Genomic DNA, 18,736 nt, shown 5'->3' with positions numbered 1-18,736 from the left:
AATGAACAAAACTTCTTACAATCGTCTGTTTTTAACTCTTATTATAACAAAACTAAACAATAATAAAATATTCACTCACAAAAATAAATTAATAAATACTGTTGGAACGAAACAATCTTTTATATCATGACACTGTACACAAGCCAAGGATCAGGTACTGCAGTTCGAGGTATTTAACTTTGGACTAGCTTTTGGCACCGTATGGGTTCTGCCAAATTGTATGAGCTTTTTCTTGTCACTTCCATACCCTAGCCTTGTGTACACACCATTCGCTACTGCTGGCACCATCTTCAAGTTTTCGAACATCACACCAGGATTCTACTTTCAGAACAACTAAAGCAGGCTTCATTCTCAGAGCCATTACTGCTCCAACTGAATGTTTCATCATTCCATGTTTTTTTCATCATTTAACTTAGTCGGGTTCAATCAAATTTCATTTGGCTTTACGCTATTTAACAGAAAGCAAGATTTCCCCTCTCCTTCTCCCTCTTTCTCTTTTAGGATTGTGGGCTTCACTCAAATCCCTCTTGCCTTTGGGATGAACACACAAGAGACATTTTCAGTGGTCTTTAAGCAACGAAGGAATCATAAATGTGTATTCAACAGATTTTCCAGTTTCCTTATTTAGGATCATTCTTTGATCTTGAGGGGTTGTTAAGTCGGGAAAATACTAAGACATGGTTACCTATGCCTTCACCTTGTCTGGAGATCCATATCTTCATGAATACCTTGCTTCAGTGATGGGGTGCATATCTCAATGATCAGGAATTCCAGGGTCTATGCATGGACGATAAGGCTTACCTACACAACATTTTAATTCTTCTTGCTCTTTAAAAGGCAATGCCTCTTGGCCTGGGCTTATTAAGAGGAACATCATCAGGCTTCACTCCAACAATTCCATGGTTGTGTTTTGATTTCCCGTCAAGGTGGCACTTGGTCTAGGGTTCCTTGTTTTCAAACCTCGGATCTTTTTTATTGGGGCCACTCCTATACTATACCCTGCTGGTTTGCCATATTTCACACGTAATGACTGCAGTAGCAGATCAGTTATTTTTACCCCAACAGAATAGTTGCTACATTGTAAGGTTTTCTGTTGGATTGGCTCTCCTTTTGAAATATTGATGATTGGAGGGTTACCACTCATTGGAACACTCAGCTACTGGCGATTTGGTTCGCAATACCTCGCCTTTGGGCTTTGGCAATGGATGTATTTCATCAGGACAGGATGAGTTTACAAATCTGAGACTTCCCTCCAATTCATATGTTACCCCAGGTACTAACTATGATAGCATCAGATTAGCAGCTACACCCTGGTTTCTGAATCTGCAGCACCTTGGGGAGTGCCCATCTCTTCCAGTTTGTCTGTCACTGTGGAGGCAACCATGATCTAACATGGAACAGCCAGCTATCCAGCAGCTCAAGCTTCAGGCATGGAGGTTAGGCACTCCTTAGCATGGTATCTGGGTTTAATTTTTATGGTTGCCATGTATATGTCTCAGGCTTTGCTTACTCCTATGATGGACATTTCTCAATGGAAATGGCACATGTTTTGGTGATGTATTGAGAAGGGTTGAACCCAGTTCAATCAGAAGTGCCAACCATAACTCTCTCTTTTTTTTTGACCTGGCTATTTGGCAAGGGTTTTCCATCTTCCACAATTGTCCTGTATAAGGTGACTTTATAAAATAGCATTCAATACTTGAAACAAAATTTCTCTGAGGCCCCAGTTCTCTCCATCTTCCTTAAGTTGCTTTGAGTCCTTTGTCCCAAACAACCATTCCAATTACCTAATATAAGATTACATTACCTGCCCTTTCTCAACATCCATTTATGACCTCAGCCTCATATGCCATCTATCACCTTTACCTGAAGGTTTATTTTTCATTATTCCAGACCTACAGACAGTGAATGATTTTAAGTATAAAGAGGTTTGTAAGTTGTTAAGAGTAAGACAGTCTTTAGCTATGAGTAAACTTTCTCTATTGTAGAGTTCAAGGTCTAAAGATCCTTTAGCGATGATAGAGAAATCGTTATATGAAATATTGTGACTGTAGTTTCAACATGTGAACAAATGAATGAGTGGATGGGTTTAAATAATGGCAAGAGGCTATATGTTAGAAGAGAGTTAGATCTCTGGTTCAGTGAAGAAGGTGTCATCCATAGAGTGAAGTTAGTCATTTCCAATCTCAAATTAGGAATCAACATCCTCAGGATGGGTATCCTTTTGAGATTGTCCCTCAGTTTTGTATGTGGAATAAATGGGCTGATGTTTCATCATGAGGATATCCAATGCCAAAAAGATCAAGCCCAGAAACCGAGTACTGCATGAGAGTATGTAGAGGAAGGAATTATGGGGAGATATTTATATCAATTCACATCAATTTATTCAACATGATACAATAAAATCATGCATGTGTATAATTACGATATGAAAGAAATATATATATATATAAATCGAACAACAACAAATATATACTCAAACACATTCCTCTCTTTATATATGTTTTTCCATTAATGCTGTGCCTGGAATGCGTTGTAGTTAAGGCATTTGAATCACAATCTGCAAGTTGTGGGTTCAAATCCACCTCACTGAACATGCTTACCCTTTCAGCTGTTGGAGTTATAATGTGAAAGTCATTCCCACTATTCATTGGTAAAAGAGTAGCCCAAGAGTTGGTGATAGGTAGTGTTGACTAGTTGCCTTCCCTCTATCACTGCTATCATTGGTCTTTTCACACTTTATTTCTCAGGTATGTGATATTTTGTCTCATTTAATCTGTTTCCTATGGCCCTAGACCTTTGCTCTTACATAAAACAACTTCCTGCCCCTATTTAGTATTTTCCCCATCCCATGGTATTAGGTTCACGTGAACCGAGTTGACTCTCAATTGGTGGGTGGTATTAGTATACCATGTCCCCCACGGGCTTCGGATCAGGGCTGGGGTGCCTGGGTGGATCACCAGGAGGTTTTGGTTTGTTGGTCTGTGGAGGAAAGCTCTTCACATCAATGTTTTTGTACTCCTGGCTGTTCATCAGGCTTTGGATCAATTTCTTTCTCTTGCCAGCCACTGGCTGGTTATGATCCATTCCAACAATTCTACCATAGTGGCTTACATCAATCACTTAGGTGGCACTAAGTCCAAATCCCTATGTTTTGCACTATGGATCTTCTTTATTGGGCCCCCACACATAAACTTTGTTTGATGGTGTGTCGTTTACCAGGTGCTTTCAATCTCTTAGCTGATCATCTTTCCCAACCAGATCGCGTTTATTCTATGGAGTGGTCATTGCATTTTGCCATTTCGGTGGCTCTGTATGTGTCTGGGTACATCCCATATTGAGCACCTTTGTCACCACCCTCAGTTTTGTTCCCCGATCCTTGAGCCTTGGCTTTCGATGCCATCAGCAAAGATTGGTCTCATCTTTTCCTTCATGTTTACCCTCCCATCTGTTTACTTGATCGGGTGGTTTCCCTCATCCATGCTCAGTCCTTTGATTGCTCCAACTACAGGTGGGCCATCCCCTTTTGTCTCAACCTGCTCCATCAACCCCAGTCACTGGCAATTTATCCCGTATCATCCATCTTCATGCCTGGCATTTGTCAGGTCCTTGGCGAGGAGTTCTGGTTTCTCTCGCAGAGAAGCTTCACATTTAGCCTGTTCCATTCACCTTACTTTTTTGGCCATCTATAAATGCAAATGTTGCCTGTATCTCCAAGTTTCTCACGTGGTTCTTTTAGAAGGGTTCTTTGGTCTCCTCAGTTTTGGGGTTTTGGGCAGGGTTATCCTACACATTCTGTTTTTCCTGCTTCAGCAGGATCTTTTGCATCCCTATCCTTTCCATGTTGATCCATTCCTTCTGGCCCAGCGTGACCAGGTGGTTAGGAGCTCGATTCACAAACTGCGGGTTCGATTTCCTATCCCACCAAACATACTCACCCTTTCAGCCATGGAGGCATTATAATGTGACAGTCAATCCCATTATTTGTTGGTAAAAGAGTAGCTCAAGAGTTGGTGGAGATGACTAGCTGCCTTCCCTCTAGTCTTTTACTGTGGAAATTCATAAACCAAACAAACCTTCTGGCTCCGTTGGCCACCGAGGCATCTGTCACTCCTGGACTGGGACATTAACGTGATTCTTCAATTTACCTCCATTTGAACCTCTGTCTACGTGTTTCCTGTTTCACCTTTCTTTGAAGGCATATTTCATCCTCCTCCTCCTGGCCTGCGGACATCTTAGGTTGGATATTTTCTACCTCGACGTTACCAGGATCTTGTACCACTCCTCTTACCCTATCCTTTATCCGGATTGTGCTTTCCTTACAAAAGACCTGTTATTTGTTATCCTCTATATCTCATCTCAACCCTAGTCCTGATCCAGATAGACTCCTTTATCCTGTCCATGCCCTTTATTGTTATATTGCTCACAAAGCTTCCTTCCAGGGTCCTCATTCCTGCCTTTTTATCCCTTGGCAACCTTCCTCTTCCTGTAATCTTTCCCCAGTTATCCTGACCAATTGGGTTTGACGTTTGATCCAGTTGTCCTATTCCTCCTTTTCTCCTTCCCAGCGTGATCTCTTTCACATTTCCTCACATCAAATCCATCAACTTACCCTCTCTTTTGCTTCTCGTCTTCATTGGACATTGGAATAGATTCTACGATTGGGCATGTGAACGACTCTGCACACGTTCATCTCCCACTACCTACACCACATTGCTGTTTCTGCTTTATCAGTGTATAGCCTGCTGTCTGTACTTTGAATGTATTCCACTTAGATGGCTATAACTATTTGCAGACATCTTGCTATCAAATCCACACTGTAAGCCATGTTGATTCTTACACATTTTCCCTGGGTATTTATGCTCACCCTTGAGATGGAGTGTTTCACAAGATCACTAGAGTGTAAATTCCTCATCATAATTGTGTGATAATATGCCCGTCCCGGACTGTACCACCCATGAACGGCATGGGTAAAGCAGAAGGGGATTGCTGCCCATCACTGCTACATCTAGATTGAATAAATTGAATGGTCTGCTTTTCAAAATAGGTTTTTGTGATCACTCATTGCACTGTCTTTGGTGTTGCAGTTCCTCTGGACTCTCCACTGCACCCCATTCTTCCAGTGGAGTACAAGAGTCCTTACCACTTACCACTTCCAAGCTGCTGGGGTGGTTGACCACAGAGGCAACCTGCTGGATGGGTTCCACAAAGATGGCTATAATCATTCATTTCAGAATAGGACAATGATGTTCTGCTGGTGTAGAGGGAGTTACAAAATTCTCCAGATGAGTAACTATTTCCTGGAGTTGAGATGCCCAAATGCAGTTCACCCTCCGATAGAGTGCCCTCCTCCTACCCTTACGTGGATGTGGGTACCCAGCAAGTAAGGTTTTGGAGATCAAGTGAACCAATCACATAAGGCTCCAAACAGGTTTTGGGTTGTATATCTTCCCCTATCAACTTGTCTTCTGTGTTGTGGGTCGCAGGAGGTCTACATGGCCTGTTTCCACATCTGTCCTGGGTTTTCTCTCATTGGGTGACAAGGTTGTTACCAAACTGGAATTGTTTGGGGCTGGTTTCATGGTTGCAGGGGTTGAGTGCATGTGATGGACCTCCATCTGATTTCGGATGACACATTCCCAGATCCCTGGCATTAGGCTACCCTGTGAGTTCCTGGAGTAGAATGTTAGTTTCACACTTGACTTTGGGACTTTAGGTGAAGACGGTATGATCCTATCCTCGTGAGGATGTCGGTGCCCATCGAGTGAGGTTTTGGATATTGTTGACTTACCGAGTATGATCCATTACACCTTAGCCACTCTAAACCAAGAGACACATCCTCACTTGCCCACTTCCATCGTGGGATTGAGTGATTCAGATTTATGTTTAAGATCACATTGCTAAACTATCCTCTCCCACGATGATGTGCTCCCTTTAATTTTCCACCATCTATGGTCCTCCTTATAATGTCGATGTTCATAGTGAAGAGATACAATGCTCAGATGTGGTGCAGTACCTCTCCCCAGATCATCTGATCTGTTCCTCTCATTTCAGGTGTGTCCTCAGGACACTTCCAAAGGATATGCCTGTGCCTCCCTCTCACTGGTTCCTCCTCCATTTTAATGTGGGATTCAAGCTAATCTTGTGAGTGGAGGGAGAGTACCTTATTGGAAGTTATAATTTTCCTAAATGAAAATGTATTTCCATTAGGTACTTCCCTCTCCTCACACTTCCCACCCGTCCTCCCCACAATCTTCCCGTGCTCGCGTCTTCTGCCAAACTTTGAAGTGATAGTTTGGTAGTGGTGCATAGGAAGAGTAACATGTGTCACATAATAGTAATGCTCTCCTATTGGTGGAGAGGTGATTTGCATGAGAAATTTGTTGGAACTGTGGATTCCAATAGAGGGAGGATGAAGGCTTGTGGCATGCATTTCTGAAAATTTTTGCATATAGAAGGCAGCACAAAACGTGAAAAGCTAATCATGTGAGTAAAATGAAGTACCTATTGGAAATACATTTTCATTTAGGAAAATTATAACTTCTACAGTTAACCAGCTCTCCAGTGGCACAGTGGTATATCTGCAGACTTATACTGCTAAAAACCGGGTTTTGATAAACATGGTGGGCAGAGCTCAGATAGCCCATTGTGTTGCTTTGTGCTTAACTTAAAACAAACAATTAACCATTGAGGAGGTGTACAGCATCACAGACAGATATATATATATATATATGTATTCTGAAATATTTGATGGATAAACAACTTTGTGTCAGCCAATATTGAATTACCAATCCTTTTATGTTTTATTACAGTATATGCAGCCAGTGACTTTGTACATTCAGATGGAGCTATGTGGAATGAGACTCAAAGATTATTTGAATGAAAGAAATAACACTGAACCCCAAACAGGACCAGGTAAGTACATGAACTTAGGCCTTTATGAAACACTAATTGTTATTCCTAGCCTTCTTCACTGCAAAGACCAGCAGAATATTTGTAAAAAGCTAATGGACCATTAGGCATATATGGCCTTATAATCTAAAGACAACAATAATAAACCATATAACCTGAGAACTTTCCTTCATCAAGGGCAAAGCACAATTTATGTCCTATAGATATGAAGTTGAAAGGAAGTAGATAGATAATTTTATAATGATTTTTAGAGCAAATTTGAAAGGATTTAGAATTTTAATAATGTTAATTCAGAAAGAATTATACATATACTGGATGTTTCTGCAGTCTAGTAATAGTTCCAAAACATACCTCTTCTCACACTTATAGCTATTACTCTACTGCCTGGGTTTTTCCTTTGCCCATTTAAGCATTGGTCTGATTTTTTTCTCACTTGATCCAGTGACTCCATTTAACTGCCCTTCATGATATTTGTCTTGTGACTCTCCATCTATGTCAATGCATCCTCCATCCTGGTACTGTATATAAGTACCTCATTCAGATAATTTTATCACTTTTCTCGACAAAGCATTCACTAACGGGTTTCTTCATAGTAAAATCATTGGAGATACTTTGAGTGCTCTTCATTACCTGGTTGATTTTCTTTCTTTTTTTTTAAATTGTTTGGCAAGCCAATATATGACATGAATTTCAGAATTATTATTTCCAGCAGGGAGACAAATTTGGTCTCTCCTATCCCACTATCTAATATCTAATGTCACTTAGTTAAGACTGTTAGTGATCTCATTCATAGCGAGATGGATACATATATTCAGTTTGATTGTGTTCCTCTGGGGGGTCCTGAAGCTGCAATTGAGGGTGGTCCTGGACATTCTGGAGAGAAGTTAGATTCACTTTTTTCTTCATCTTTATTCTGTTGGCTTTTCAGGAGGCTGCCTCAAGCTACTTTTCTTCAGTTGGTCCATCGAGTGTATGATGTTTTCCCCAGTTGCTTTTGAGCCCTCACTTTACTTGATGGCTAAAATGTCTGGGAGTGAATATTTAATCTTCCCTCCATCCACTGACATTGAGGCTCATACATGGATGTTTACTACCCAGTTATGTGAAGGGACAGCTATGACTTGTCTGCTACGATTGTCTGAGCTACGTGATTTATTCTATCACCACCATGTGAAAGCATATCCTGACTCTGAAAGAAAACAACTGCTCCTGGAAATTTGGAGTTCTAGAGCAGAGTCTGAAGATAATCTGAATAGATTACAACTTTTTAGGATCCACCTCACCCTATATATGGTGAAGAGTTGTTTATTAGCCCTCTAAACTTTGTTGGAAGACTCAGGATCACCAAGTTCATTGATGATGAGTTGGGACCATTGTAAGCATGCATGCATGTTGGTTTGATTGTCAGATTCTACCTTTATCTCTGTTGTAGTTGGCATAATGACTTTCATCAGTTCCCACAGGAGATCATAGTTATGCCCCAATTCGAGGGTCCAGACCCCAACATCAACCCCTCAATCCATTGGTACCAAGAATAGGCTTTGTTTATATCCAAGAGTTCTGCTGTTTGGTCAGTATTCCATTAGTGGCTTTGGTGACTATTGTATGCATTTTGGGTGTGTGGTGGCTTAGCTCCATGAATTTATGGTAAACCTTAACCACGGATCCATGAGCACTACAGATTCTTCAGTCAGAATTAGTCATTCAGTTCACATTTTCCCCACCATCTACCCCAGATTCTTGGATTTTTGAATTTTGTTCTAGGTTATCAAGAGTTTGGTTGATCTAGCGGTAGAGAGTCCTGCCGATCCTTCTGGGGTTTTACTCCCATTGGTTTGTTAAGCCGAAGAAAACAGGGAATTGGCATCCACTAATGATCTTTCTTGTCTATATCAATTCCTAGATTCTCTAAGGTTCACAAGTGACTCATTCCTCACACTGAGTTGGCATTTTTTACTAGGATTGTGAATGTCCAAGTTTGATGTCTTTGGCTCCTATCTGCACATAGCCATAGTAGTGGTGACCTGCCGCTAACTGCATTTTTGTGCATAAGGGTCAGGTATTGTAGTTCAGGGTTCTTACCTTTAGACTAGCATCAGCACTATATAAGTTCTGCCAAATCGTATGAGTTTTTTCTCATCACCTCCATTCTCTAGCACTGTGCATATACCATTCCATAGACGACTGGGTACTGCTGGCATCATCTTGTTAATTCTGAGAACGTCACACCTGGATTCTACTTTATAAAACAACCAAGACAGGCCTTATTATCGCAGTAATTCGCCAATCTGGGTATTTTTTCATTACGTATCTCAGTCTGGCTCAGCTGATTCTCATCCAGCTCCATGCTATGGAACAGGCAGTACCATTCCTTCTCCCACAGCACAAATGGTTCTTTCTCTTTGGAGAATGTGGACATCACTCAAATTCCTCATGCCTTTGAGACAAGTGCACAAGTGATCCCTTTAGTGGTCTTTGTATGACCAATGGATCATTAACAGCAGTTCATTGCATTATCTAGCTTTCTTATTCAGGATCATTCTCTTCAATCTCGAGGGGTGGTTAGATCAGAAAAGTACTAAGAAAATGGTTCCTCTGCCACCACCTCCCCCAGAGATCCCTCTCTTCACAATGCTTTGTTTCAGAGATGGGGTGCTTAATTCAACCATCAGGAATTCTAAGGTCTTTGCATGGACAATGAGGCTTCCCTACACGATGTTTTAGACCTTCTTGCTCTTCAAAAGGTGATGTCTCATGTTTTTACTTTCTTTCTTTAGCAAATGCACAAAAACATTAGAAAGCTGTATCCTGGTCTTATAACAGTCATTTGTTTGTGATGTCCAATTCACATCCAGAGGCATCTGGTAGGGGTCCAGATGCTTCTCCTAGGAAGTTTTAAAACTTAAACCTGAAATGGTGCATTCTGGTGACCTTTTCTGCATATATATATATATATATTGTACAAACAATTAAATGTACAGGTGACATAAAATGTAAAAATTTACATTTTGATAATTGTCATTTTATTGTAAACTTTGTTGGCAGAAAACAGTCAGCATTCATAGCCTCCTCTGGAAAATATATTTCGAAATTTAAACGTGAAATTGTGTATTGTGTTTATCATTTTTACATATATAATGTATTAAAATGTAACAGGATAATAATTGCTGCAATTAGTATTTATTTGAAATACCAGGATTATGTAATTGGTGGCTTTGTGCATAGATCACAAAATTGAAGCTTATGTGAAGTATAAGGAACCACACAGAGGGTTTGAATACCACAAAACACATGAATTTGTTGTAATATCCATTAATGACACATACAATGTTTGATATCTTGAGCTTATTTATGGAACATTCTTCAAGATGGCATCTAGAATTTTTTAAATACATCATTATTACTTGAATTAACATTCAATAAAGATTTTCTAAGCTCATTTTCACATACATTTCTCTAGGTAAATCTACAGAATAGGACAACTTTTACTTTTTTTAAAATACATATCAATAAAGAAATTATGCACTTCTAGGTATATTATAAGAATACAAGCTTAACTTACACAGAAGTAGAATACTGGAGATGTTCCATGATGCAAAGGCTTCTGCTGAGATGGCTTGCCAGGATTTATGGTTATATGCTAAATGACTGACTCTCTAGGAGTCTGCTGGTGAAGACTGACTTACTGCTACTCTAACCCAATTTTTGTGTGATTATTACAGGATTTATGCAAACTTTTGGAATCCAAACATGTGGTTATCCCTTTGCAAATATTCAGTCATTTGCTTATATAACAACTCTTTATCAAACATGTTTATGATTACTCTAATTTACTGATGTGTTCAGTCCTAGGCAATCTTGAGCAAGACTGTTTACACATGTTCTGTAAATGTCAAAACCCTTAACATATAAGTGATCTAGTTTCCTTTATAATTATTAATTTATCTCCTTACTAATGAGCTCCTTCTTAAATTTGCATCTTACTTTGTATAAACATCTTGCCTATTTGGAAGTTTAAGAGATGTTTATTTGCTTTGATAAGAAATGTAGGTATAGCTTATTATGTAACTTCTCAATAGAGGGTCTGGCTTTTCAATTAACAGATTGTGCAACTACACTTTCCTTGATATCTGTTTTTTGGCTGTTCCATCGAACCTTATTCTTGGTTCTCTTAAACTGATAATTTTTAATATGCAATGTTACAGGAAAGTTTTTGTCAAGCAGTTCTATAGAATTGTACCTAATATAATCTATTCATAAGAGAAATCTACCCTTAGAAGTATTTGTTTCAAAAAATTAACAATACAGGCTACAATGGGTTAATCTCAAGCAATTACAAGATAAAATACTGACATGTATAAGGGGAAGTTGCTTATGTCATTCTGTATGTATACTGCCATAACTTAATTATGCATAACCATATTTATCATATACAAGGGTTTATAACCCATGTTTAATATTTTATATCAAATAGAATTCATATTTTGAATTTTCAGTGTTGCTAAAATCATTGACTTCAGTAAATCCCTTTGAATACTTAAAGTTAAACATAATTATTTATTTTTATTACTGTTGGTACTATAGGATGAATTAAAGATTAATTTATCCTATAAAAATATAACTTCTTAAGAAAGAATTCAATCTTTTATTTATTTTTTCAGTCTTGTAATCATTACATGCATTAACTTAAAGTTTATTTTGCAGAAGTATTTTCTAAAGTGGATTTGGAAGAAGTATTGAACATTTTCCAACAATTACTGAAAGGTGTGGATCACATTCATTCCAAAGGTCTTATTCATAGGGATTTAAAGGTAATATTGACATAATTAACATTAAAAAGTATATACATGATTTATAAATCAATTATAAAAATATCAAGTAGTTTGATATGGAGACAGAATTTCTATTCAGAAATATGAAAGCCTATATTTTAAATATTCTCATCAGGCAACAATCCTAAAAACAGTGTGTAGATGACACTAAAAGAAATTCCTGGATCATTAAGTACTGTAGTACTTAATAGTAGGAATTGTGATGAAACAAAATGGTGGCCATACAAATTACTCCTTTAAAACCAACTTTAAAATGTCTGATTATCAACAATGACTATTTCACAGTATTGGCTGAGCAAAACTAAGGCTTGTTGTACTTGTAAAGCTGCCTTAATCACTATATACATGTTTATGGAGTGAATCAAAATTTGACTATTTCAACAAATTTTAATCTAAGTAAGTGACCCTTTCTGAGAAGTATACAGAAAAAAATTAGGAACTTTATTGCTCTTATTCTTTCACAGAACTCTTCCATCCAATGATTCCTTTCTTGTACCAAAAAGGATACTAGTATAGATGTATAATACTTCCAATACCTGATGTTACCTCTTCTCACATAAATAGTTATTTTCATTCATTGCTGCCTTTTATATGCAAAAAAAAGTTTTTTTGCATGCAACAAGCCTTGAGCTTCCACATACCTTACCATCAAATAGTTCAACTGCATCTCATATGTAAATCATCATGTGACAACCAAAAAAGAGTGAGACATACTCCTGTTGCCGCATGTGAGAACCTCTATTCTATTCTATTGAACTGTCACTTCTCTTTTGATAGTACTTGTGTCAAGACACTTTTTGTTGTGCTCTTCAATCATGTTTTTTTCATTCAAGTTAATGCATTTTTTTATTTATATTTATTCTGAAGTGGATTTTTCTTTTTTTTTCTAAAGTTCACAAATTTTCTGATAACTTATTTTTCACAGTTTTCAATTTTTTTGTCATTAAACGAATTTGATTGTTATTTTGTTACAGAATGAACTCTGAAGTACAAGTTACCACTTTGGAGCTAATATCTTCTACTAGCACTCTCACACAAAATACAAGTGGCGGTAACTCATCTATGGACTTATCGGCTCTCATCCGTTGTGAGTTTGAGTGTTGTATAAGTCAGCCTGCTTCTCCTGATGTTGGCCTTATTCCTCCCAAACATGCAGGAACCTGTTTGGGTTGACGAGGATTTTGACAGCTTTTTTCCTCCACTTAAATTTGTTGTGTCTTCCTATGTCCCTACTATAGAATCAGCTAGGCATAATACGGCCTTTTTAGATATGATTTTTCAGGTATGTTCTGTTTTATCCATTTCTCTGATATCATATGATCCCCCTCCTTCTTTGTTGCATGAATACCCCCTCCTTTCAATGTTTGGTTTTCCCCCCATTTCTTGAATATTAGAGTTCATGCAGAGCATTGTGTTTTTAAGATGGTTGATGTTGCTAGCATGCGTTGCCCTCCATGGGCTTTGGATCAGTTTGCTTTGACCTACCATCAGGCTGAATGTCCATTTCTCAGTTCTCAACAGTTGGAATCAAATTTGCCTGTGTGGGAGACAGACCCTGATAATCCTGTTCGTTTCTCTTATGCCCAATTTTCTTGCCTTCATCTTAACCTATCGATTTTCCTGCAGTATTTATCTACCATCCACCTCCTTTCAGAGGCAATCCACTGAGAGGGTTTTTCGGAAGATAGCTTATCCCTGATTACCTCCCAGTTGGCATGCTTGTCTTCTTTAGCTTTTTCCTCACACACATGGTTTCTTTATTGTTGGGATTTCCTGGGGAGGGATGCTGTTTTGTCACAAATTTGTTTACTGCCAACTTATCTCCGGGACTTACGCATGTCCCATTTTCTACAGCAGTATGTTTTCAGTAATATTACTGAGACTTTGGAATCTTGTATTGAATCAGTGAGACAACAAATGACCTTTTCTCCTTTGGTGGATCACTTGTCTGTTTCAGAGCCTAGATAATCCCCTATTACTGTTTCCTGTCCCTCTCCTTTCCAGGAGTTCCTATACTTGTCATAATATTTGACAAAGACTGACATGTCACCAACAGTACCGGTGACTACCCACTGGGTTTCAGGTCTAGTGGGGGCTTGCTTGACTGGTTTTGTTCCACTTTGGTGACTTCCAGCCACAGATCTGTATGTTATTCGGATATTAACTGAGGGACTTGTAATCCAATTATTTTCCCCTCTTCTTTTGTCTCAGGCACCTGTATCCTTTTCCTTGCCTTGGGATCCTATCACCAGTCAGTTTCTGTTTAAGGCAGTACAAGATCTTCCCTCCCAAAATACCATCGAACCTGCCATTCATCCTTCTCCAAGTTTTTATTTGAGGCTGATTGCAATACCCTAGAAAATCAGTAAGTGGTGGCCTGTGATCGATTTGTCCCACCTCATTCAGTTTTTGGTTCTATCCCAATTTACCATGGAGTTTTTTTCAAACCTTCAGGTGGGCTTTTTCTCCAGGTTTGTAGATAACCAAGGTAGACATCATGAATGCTTACCTGCATGTTCTAATATCTCATCTTTTGAGGCACTATCTTTGGTTTGTTCATCATAGGGTAGTTTATCAATTTTGTGCCCTGCCCTTCAGGCTTGCTTCAACCCTGTATGTCTTTTGTCAGGTGGTCAAGGCTTTTGCCGAACATTTGCAAGCTCAGGGGTTGTGCTTACATCATTATATAGAGGACTGGCTTCTGTTAGCTCATTCTGAACAAGAGTCTGATCATCGCACTCATCTACTGCTCTTGGAGGTAGCTTGTGTGGGTTGGTTAGTCAAGTTTCTTATACCTACCCAATATCTTGTCCAGTTGGGTATCTTTTTCAACATTCTTCTTAGTTGGGCCCAGCTTTCTCTTCTTCAACTTTGTTTGATGGAGCTTTCAGTTCTTCACACCCTTACTGCTGCCTCTCTTACAGCTCATGAGGTTCTATTGCTTGTATGAATGTGATCTTCTATGGAAGTCCTTATCCCCTTGGGTCACGCACATTTGAGATCTCTTCAGTGGGCTTTGCACAACTAATGGAATCTTGTGCAGGATCCATTAGAAGCTCCTATTTACCTTCCTCCTTCCCTTTTTGGTGATGTGCATTGATGGTTGGACTGGTTCACACATTGGTAGGTGTTCCACTTCCTCCCCTTGTCTGGATTTGCATATCTTAATGGATGCTTCCCTTCAGGGCTGGGGTGGGCAATGGGTCAATCAGCAGCAACCTTCACATCGGTGGTCTCCGGGCAAAAGATCTTACCTTATCAACATCCTGGAGCTTCTGGCTGCACAGCGTATTTTGGATCATTTTCTGACAATTTTACTGTGGAGGCTTATATCAATCACCAAATTGGCACCCATTCTCATTCCCTTTGTGGTCAAGCTTTGGATCTCCCTTTTTGGACCCACACACTCAATATTCATCTCCTTGTGTGTCATGTTCTGGATGCATTCATTCTTCTTGCAGATAATCTTTCCTGTCCTGAAAAGTTTATCTGACAGAGTGTTCCCTCGATCCTCATGTTTTCGAGTGGCTATGTCTTCTGTGGGGTACTCCTCACCTAGATGTGTTTGCCACATTCCTCAATACCAAGTTACCTCTGTTTTGGTCTCCAGTTCCTCATCTGCTTGTTTTGGCTGTTGATGCATTCAGTCAAGATTGGACCAATAAATACCTGTATGTTTATCCTCCCATCTACCTTTTTCCTAGAGGGATTTCAATCATCCATGCCACTTCTGATTGCTCCTTACTGGCTAGCACAAATGTGATTTCTACAGCTGCTTCTGCTACAATCTACCCCCCTGTTACCTCTTCCTCTTACTCCCTTCTATGTCAACTTCAGTCATTGGCATTTCACCCAGCTCTTCATATATTTCATTTTCAAGCCTAGTTTTTATCTGGTTCCTGGTGAGAAGATCCAGTTTGTTTTGGCGTGTCACTTCTTTTATAGCTTGTTCCATTTGACCTAGGATGTTTATCAATGCAAGTGGAAAATTTTCTGTCATTGGTCTTTAGGACAAGGATTTACCCTGCTTGACCTACTGTTCCTCATCTTACGGATTTCCTCACTTGGCTGTTTGATCAGGGGCCTTCTGTCTCCTTGATCGTGTGATACTGAGCTGCCTTATCCCATATTTTTTTGTTTTCCCAGGTACCATAAAGTTTTAACCTCTACTACCCTTTCCCGATGGTTGCATTATTTACTGATTCATTGTCCACCTCAGTGTGCAGTCCTTCCAAAATGGGATGTCAGTATGATTCTTTACTGTCTTACTTTGCCTACTTTGAACCTCTGGCTTTGTGCTCAATTTTTCACTTGTCCCTTAAGACATATTTCCTTCTCCTATTGGCCTATGGACATCATCAGTCGGATTTATTTGCCATTGACGTTTCACATACTCTATATCATTCCACATATATTCTCCTTTATTGAGATCCATCTTTCCTTCCCAAAACTTCGGTGGCTCATGAGGGTAACTCCTCCTTCTCGCTGATTTCCCTTCCATTTTCCACCTGTATACTCAAAGGATCCGGATAAGCTATTATATCTCGTATGTGCTCTTTGTTGTTATGTTGCATGCACAGCATCCTTACGTGGTGCCCACTCCTGTCTATTCATTCTTTGACAGGTATTCTTTGTTCGTGACCTTTCTCCTTACACTCTGACTAGTTGGGTTTGGCTTTTAATTTGATTCACATATTCTTCCTTGTGTTCTTCTTCCTTTAATTTGTTCCAGCTGTCTTCTCATCAGGTCTGGCATATCATCTCTGTCGTTCCTTGCAGGAAATTGTTCAGTCGGGCATGTGGACTACAATACAGACATTCATATCTCACTATCTACTTTAAATCGCTGTTTCTTCATTGTCGGGTTATCATCTTCCACCTGTAGCCATTTTTCAGACGTCAGGGAGACTGTGACTGGGTAAGTTATCTTTTGTATATATGTCTCTTCTTTTTCAGGGGCTTTTCCCTTTCTTTTTTTTTTTTATTGTATTGATTCCACTCTGTGGTGAGTGGTGCCTGACCAGATATGCTTCAAATAGTTAAATCCTTACTGTCATGCCATGTTGACTGCATATTTATAATTTCCATGACCATAAAATGGTCACTGTTGAAATGGGGTGTTCCACAAGATCTCTTGTAGGTTTTCCTCATGATATATTTACTTTATTAACATGCCTGTTCCTTACTGTACTCACCCATGGACTTCATGGGTAAAGCAGAAGGGGATAGTTGCCCACCCCTGCCATGCCTTCGATTGAATAAATCAGGTATGGTCGTTTTTTCAAAATAGTGTTTTCATGGTCACCCATTGCACAGTCTCTGGTGTTGATGTTCCTCTGGACTCTCCATTGCATTTTCTCTCCCCTTTTTCTTTCAGTAGAGTATGGGAGGCCTAACTGCTGTCTACTTCCAAGCCCCTGCGGTAGTGGACCATGGAGGCATCCTCCTGAATGTGATATTGATATATGATACAAGTAATGTTATAACCATTTAGTTGAGAGTAGGGCAGTGGTGTTCTGCTGGTGTACATGATGAGATGTCCTCCAGTCTGATGCTCAGTATCTGTATGGGTTTATCTGAAGGGATGTTGTGGCTTTGGAGTAAGCCATTATAATTGCAGTTCACCTCTTTGATTGCGATCCTAAACCCATATGGATGTTGGTTCTCAGTGGCTGGGTTTTGGATTCAGAGCTGAACCAATCAGCATAAGTCCTCACACATGTATTATATGTGTCTTTGTTTTTCAATCAATTATACTCTTGTTCTCTCTATTTGAGTTATGGGTCACAGTGGTGGAACTTGCAGGTTAATACAGTTCTTCTTCTTATGCTATCTTTCATTGATTTTCCTATACTGAGGATGTTATTGTGCTAGGAACAGTTCTTATTGGATGGTTTTGAGTGGGTTAGTTTCCACTACAGAGACATCTTTATTATGCTGATCTTCCAGATGTCGAGTTCCTAGATTGGTCAAACAATTTATCACATTGCTGTCGTGTGTCCCGTTCACTTGAGGTGAAGACGGTATGATCCTCTTTCCTACCCTCACATGGATGTCAGTTCCCAGTGGTTGGGATTTGGATTGTAGTTGACATACTGATAATATGATCCTCATACTATCTCCACTCAGATGTCACTTCCTGGTGGCTGGGTTTTGGATTCACATCCTTTTACTCTTACCCACATTAATATACTCTATGGGATTGAGATTCCGATATGTTGTGGTTCAGATCCCTATACAACCTTTCTTCTATCCTATTTGGATGTGCTCCCCCCATTTTCCACTCATGTATGCAACACCTCCCTTTCCACACTGGGCCAAGAGTATACCTGTGACAGAAGTGGTGTGGTCTCCCATGTATGATCCTCTATTGTGAGGATCTACTCTTTTAGGGGGTTCTTCGGATGTTTCAGGGAATTATTCTTTTCTTTTCCATTTTCTTTTCCTTCAGCTATTCAATGTGGGATTATAGTTAGTTGTATGAGAGGAGGTAATGTACCATATCAGAAGCTATAATTTTCATATACTTAAAGTATATTTCCAATAGGTGCTTTCATTTTCTGCCAAAACTTGAAGTGATATTTTGGTAGAATAAAATAGAGTGAGTCACATGTCAGGAGAGGGTGTTGCACTCCTATGGGTGGAAGGTTATCACATGATGATTTATATACATGACAAAGTTGAACCATTTGATGATAGGGTACATGGGAGCTGAAGGCTTGCAACATGTGCAAATTGTTTTGTATATAGAGAGCAGCACTGAAAGAAAATAGCTATATATGTGAGAGGAGGTAAGTAGCTTTTGGTAATATATTTTTAGTATAGAAAAATTATAACTTTGGGCATATAATTAGATTTGAGGGTAGGTTGGTAGAGATCCTGATGATTAGTAAAATCAAATTGGGTATAAAGGAAACAAACAAGTATAATGAAAAAAAAAATTATAAAGACAAGTAGGGATGGATATATATATATATATATATATATATATA

At 39.2% G+C, this 18,736-nt stretch overlaps 1 protein-coding gene across 6 annotated transcripts in view; it reads left to right on the top strand.

Annotated features, from left to right (window-relative positions):
* The window catches only part of LOC106478168 (eukaryotic translation initiation factor 2-alpha kinase 1-like), a 78,760-nt gene that overhangs the window by 48,431 nt on the left and 11,593 nt on the right, over positions 1-18,736 (top strand). For all 6 annotated transcript variants that reach the window (XM_022381711.1, XM_022381710.1, XM_022381709.1 and 3 more), the window contains 2 exons: positions 6,813-6,915; positions 11,617-11,723. In XM_022381711.1, coding sequence (XP_022237419.1) covers positions 6,813-6,915; positions 11,617-11,723 — 210 coding nt within the window. The remainder of the gene's footprint in view (positions 1-6,812; positions 6,916-11,616; positions 11,724-18,736) is intronic.

This window comes from Limulus polyphemus, unplaced genomic scaffold, assembly GCF_000517525.1.
Source record: "Limulus polyphemus unplaced genomic scaffold, Limulus_polyphemus-2.1.2 Scaffold186, whole genome shotgun sequence".
Taxonomy (NCBI): Eukaryota; Metazoa; Arthropoda; class Merostomata; order Xiphosura; family Limulidae; genus Limulus; species Limulus polyphemus.
Note: the sequence above shows the minus strand (reverse complement) of the source record. Positions and strands in the feature narration are given on the sequence as shown.